At 47.3% G+C, this 5,000-nt stretch overlaps 1 protein-coding gene across 1 annotated transcript in view; it reads left to right on the plus strand.

Moving 5' to 3' along the window:
- LOC115816863 (transitional endoplasmic reticulum ATPase) overlaps nucleotides 1-5,000 on the plus strand; it is a 10,693-nt gene that overhangs the window by 1,305 nt on the left and 4,388 nt on the right. Inside the window, exons 3-12 of the mRNA XM_030780019.1 lie at nucleotides 86-258; nucleotides 753-895; nucleotides 1,280-1,410; nucleotides 1,901-2,032; nucleotides 2,330-2,432; nucleotides 2,695-2,828; nucleotides 2,999-3,134; nucleotides 3,433-3,545; nucleotides 3,763-3,927; nucleotides 4,678-4,800. Of these exons, the coding sequence (XP_030635879.1) occupies nucleotides 86-258; nucleotides 753-895; nucleotides 1,280-1,410; nucleotides 1,901-2,032; nucleotides 2,330-2,432; nucleotides 2,695-2,828; nucleotides 2,999-3,134; nucleotides 3,433-3,545; nucleotides 3,763-3,927; nucleotides 4,678-4,800 (1,353 nt within the window). The remainder of the gene's footprint in view (nucleotides 1-85; nucleotides 259-752; nucleotides 896-1,279; nucleotides 1,411-1,900; nucleotides 2,033-2,329; nucleotides 2,433-2,694; nucleotides 2,829-2,998; nucleotides 3,135-3,432; nucleotides 3,546-3,762; nucleotides 3,928-4,677; nucleotides 4,801-5,000) is intronic.

A 5,000-nucleotide genomic window follows, 5' to 3' on the forward strand; every position in this document is an offset into this window, starting at 1 on the left:
GTGTGTGTGTGTGTGTGTGCGTGTGTGTGCGTGTGTGTGCGTGTGTGTGTGTGTGTGTGTGTGTGCGCGCGCCTGTGTATCCCAGGTTAAGATGGAGGAGCTGCAGCTCTTTCGGGGGGACACTGTCGTTTTGCGTGGGAGGAAAAGACGTCAGACCGTCTGCATCGTCCTCACAGACGACACGTGCGGCGACGAGCGTATTCGCATGAACCGCGTGACACGTAACAACCTGCGTGTGCGCCTCGGCGATGTCATCAGGTAACGGCTCGTGGGTGGGGTCACTGTTCTTTTTTAACCAGTCACAGCGCTTACAAGCATGCATCGCCATGTTACAATGTGTCATAATGATCTTAGTGTGTATATGTCTCACATGTGTGGATCAGATGTATTACAGACGTGTAATGAATCATAAGACAATTCTGTTTGCTCTGTTCCACACTACAAACACTCAAACTAAAAAGATACAGTATCACCATTCAGAGCAAATCAAAAACAGTTCATTTATACCCACGTGTGATAAAAGCAACACAGTTCTAATCGCCTGGTTTACAGTTCTAGACTGTATGGGAATTCGGACAATAGCGATTGTAAATGTCTCATGTGCAAAGTTAAAACACTCATCAGCCATTCACTCATCTGCAAAGGTTGTGTTTCTGTAATCCCAGTGTTTACATACATAAACCATGACTGTACGTCTGAGCTGGGTGACAATGCTGTGTAAGTGTAGTTTTTCTTGTCTTTTCTTTTCTCAGCATCCATCCCTGCCCTGATGTAAAGTATGGGAAGCGTGTTCACGTTCTGCCCATAGACGACACAGTGGAGGGCCTGACTGGGAACCTGTTTGAGGTGTTTCTTAAGCCATACTTCCTAGAGGCCTACAGACCAGTTCACAAAGGTACTGTTGAGTTTTAAACGCACCAGTCAGCCCGTCTGGTCAGCAGAGGCATGGCACTGCAGACTCCAGTCATACCATTTTGATCCGGTCTGGTTTCAGTAGGGCTCTAGACTGGGTCTAGTCTAGTTTCAGTGTGGGTCTAGTCTGGGTCTGGTCTCAATATAGGTCTAGTGTTATTTAGTTTTAGTACAGGTTTAGTCTAGGTCTGATTTTATTATGCTTCTATTTTGAGGCTAGTTTCAGTGAGGTGAGGCCTTGGTCTACATTCTATTCAGGTGCGGTCCAGTTATAGACTGGGTTAGTTTTATTACTTGTTCGCCTGGTGTTTGTATCTGACCTGTATTATACCTGTATAATCTTCTCTCTTTCTCTCTCTATTTGAAGGGGACATTTTCCTGGTGAGGGGGGGTATGAGAGCAGTGGAATTTAAGGTCGTAGAGACAGACCCCACTCCCCACTGTATCGTTGCCCCGGATACCATCATCCACTGTGAAGGAGAGCCAATCAAAAGAGAGGTGTGTGTATGTGTGTGTATATTCACTTAGGAGCACACTCCGTCAAATCCTACCTACATCAGTCTCTAACAGAACTACATTCAAAGTAGGCACAGATTATTAGAGCCAGATTCCCGTGGGATAGACTAGGATTGGGAAAAGCGCCTGTACAGGAGAGTGGCTTTCCAAGAGGTGAAATGACTAACCTGCGTCTTTGAAAACACACGGTCTCTGAAACACGTTGCTTTTGTCTGGAGTCTAGGCAGCGAGCGAGTCGGTCGATAAATCCCACGTGTTAGCACGCTTGTGACTCTGTGTTCTAACGTGTCGCTGTTCGTCGTCGACGGCATCGTCGGGCAGGATGAAGAGGAGAGCCTGAACGATACCGGTTACGACGACACGTGTGTGTGTGTGTGTGTGTCTGTGAGTGTGTGAGTGAAGGTGTGTGTGTGTTAACATGCTTGTGACTCTGTGTTCTAATATGTCGTTGTTCCTCGTCATCGTCGGGCAGGATGAAGAGGAGAGCCTGAACGATATCGGTTACGACGACATCGGCGGCTGCCGTAAACAGCTGGCTCAGATTAAAGAGATGGTCGAGCTGCCGCTCAGACACCCGGGACTCTTCAAAGCCATCGGAGTGAAGGCAAGTATCCATTCATAGATTAGTTCAGGTCAGATTTGATTCCATTCGATTCGATTCCATTCGATTCAATTCAATTCGATTTGATTCGATTCGATTCAATTCAATTTGGTTCGATTTGATTCGATTATTTTATTAATTAATTAATTTAATAATCCCCACCCCGCCCATCTGTCATCTGTCCGTTCAGTTAGTTATCATTCATCCATCCATTTTTATGTTAATAACATTTCGTTGTTTTCCTTTTCTCCCTCTCTCTCTCTCTCTCTCTCTCTCTCTCTCTCTCTTCTCTTCTTGCAGCCCCCGCGTGGGATTCTGCTCTACGGCCCCCCAGGAACGGGCAAAACCCTGGTGGCTCGTGCCGTGGCCAATGAAACCGGAGCTTTCTTCTTCCTCATCAACGGTACGGCTCCTCCCACACGCAGACGGACACATCATACGATCCACCTCTCTCTACATGTGGCCCGAAGACTATGCTTCTCCAACACTCAGTGCTCATGCCACACCCAGTGCAGCATACTATTCACACTCATTTAAGATATCTCAGCCGCGGGCCACTGAACACAGCTGCAGGGACTGTGGAGTTTCAGTACCGCTGCTCTGTATTCAGTGATTGACACGTGCCGTGGTGGTTTGTGACACCTTGTGTTGTCTGTGACGCCCAGGCCCTGAGATCATGAGTAAGCTGGCAGGTGAGTCAGAGAGTAACCTGAGGAAGGCCTTCGAAGAGGCAGAGAAGAACGCTCCGGCCATCATCTTTATCGATGAACTGGACGCCATCGCACCCAAGAGAGAGAAGGTGAGTGAGAGAGGAGAGGAGAGGAGAGAGAGAGAGAGAGAGAGAGAGAGAGAGAGAGACAGAGAAAGAAGTGGTGTGCATGTGTTATGAAGTAAGTGCCGTGTTATCATGAACCCAAAGGTCTGGTCAGTTGGAGCAGTGTATCTGTGATCGTTGTGTTATGTCTGCAGACTCACGGGGAGGTGGAGCGGCGAATCGTCTCTCAGCTGCTCACCCTGATGGATGGGCTGAAACAGCGCGCTCACGTCGTTGTCATGGCGGCAACTAACCGACCCAACAGCGTGGACCCGGCCCTGCGCCGCTTCGGTGAAAACACGCACGCACGCACACACACACACGCACACACATACACACACAACTTTACACACACACACACACACACACACACACACATAAACACAACTTTACACACACACACACACACACAAACACAACTTTACACACACACACACACACACACACACACATAAACACAACTTTACACACACACACACACACACACACGTATACACACACCAACACACCAAGCCCCTTTCACCTGCTATTAAACAAACAAAAGAAAGAGATGAACATTTATTTACTTGTGGTTTGTTTGTCCCGTTAGGCCGATTTGACCGAGAGATCGATATTGGCATCCCAGATTCCACTGGTCGCCTGGAGATCCTCCAGATTCACACTAAGAACATGAAACTCGCCGACGATGTTGACCTAGAGCGGGTGAGAGAGGGGAAGGGAGAGGACAGGAGAGGAGGACTTAAAAAACCTTGTGTTGGAGAATATTCAACTCAAAATCGCACGTGTGTATATGTGTATATGTGTATGTGTTTGTGTGTGTGTGTGTGTGTGTGTGTGTGTGTGTGTGTGTGTGTGTGTGTATGTGTATGTGTATGTGTGTTTGTGTGAGTGTATGTGCATGCTCTTTTTCTTTGAGTAGATCTCCACAGACACCCACGGGCACGTGGGGGCGGACCTGGCAGCGCTGTGCTCAGAGGCGGCGTTGCAGGCCATCCGTAAGAAAATGACTCTCATTGACCTGGAGGATGAGACCATTGACGCTGATGTACTCAATTCACTCGCTGTTACCATGGACGACTTCAAGGTCAGCTGGCACCCACAGACACACACATACATACTCATACCCACTCATGCATACAGACACAGACCCACGCGCACACACACTCACTCACTCACAAACATATTCACACACACACTCTTACACACTTAGACCATGTTTAAAGACTTTACACTTTTCCGTACTATACTGGTGCAGATATATTGGCGTCGACCTGTTCTGTTTGTCCACGTGAAATGGTCTTGTTACAGTTGAACTTGTGAATATCCATATGACTATGATAGAGGAAGTCCAAAGACAAAATGGAGCCTTGATTGGCCATGGGTATGAACAGAAGTTCCCATAACTACTGCTGAACCACTCCCCTACTGTCTACCAGGCTTATATCTAACTTATGTGGGTTTGATGGTGTTGTTCTTAGGACAGTGCCCACAAAAAAAGGTGTATCCACAATCAACTCTGCCCTCAGAAAAACTTTTGAGTAAAACGCTGATAATGAAGATATCTTTAAGACCTTATCGTAGACTTCTTCCTCTTCTTTCCCTTTCTCTCTCTATCACATTTTCCTACTCCCTCTCTCTCTCCCTTTCTCCCTTTCTCCCTCCCTCCCTCCCTCCCTCTCTCTCTCTCTCTCTCTCTCCTCTCTCTCTCTCCCTTTCTCTCTCCCTCCCTCCCTCTCTCTCTCTCTCCTCTCTCTCTCTCTCTCTCTCTCTCTCTCTCCCCCTTTCTCCCTCCCTCCCTCCCTCCCTCTCTCTCTCTCCTCTCTCTGTGGGTCAGTGGGCATTGAGTCAGAGTAACCCTTCTGCTCTGAGAGAGACAGTGGTGGAGGTCCCTCAGGTAAACTGGGAGGACATCGGAGGACTGGATGAGGTGAAGAGAGAACTACAGGAACTTGTACAGGTAAGACACACACACACACACAAACATACACACTCACACACACACACACACATACACACACACATACACTAACTCATTGTCATTAACTCACTTTGTTTTCATTTGACAGTTATTGTTTTGTGATGTTATTATTGTTGTTATCATTTGCTAGGCTATTTTGAATACCTATAGCAATAATCCATCTCTCTCTCTCTCATTCT

Source organism: Chanos chanos, chromosome 7 (genome assembly GCF_902362185.1).
Source record: "Chanos chanos chromosome 7, fChaCha1.1, whole genome shotgun sequence".
Lineage (NCBI taxonomy): Eukaryota > Metazoa > Chordata > Actinopteri > Gonorynchiformes > Chanidae > Chanos > Chanos chanos.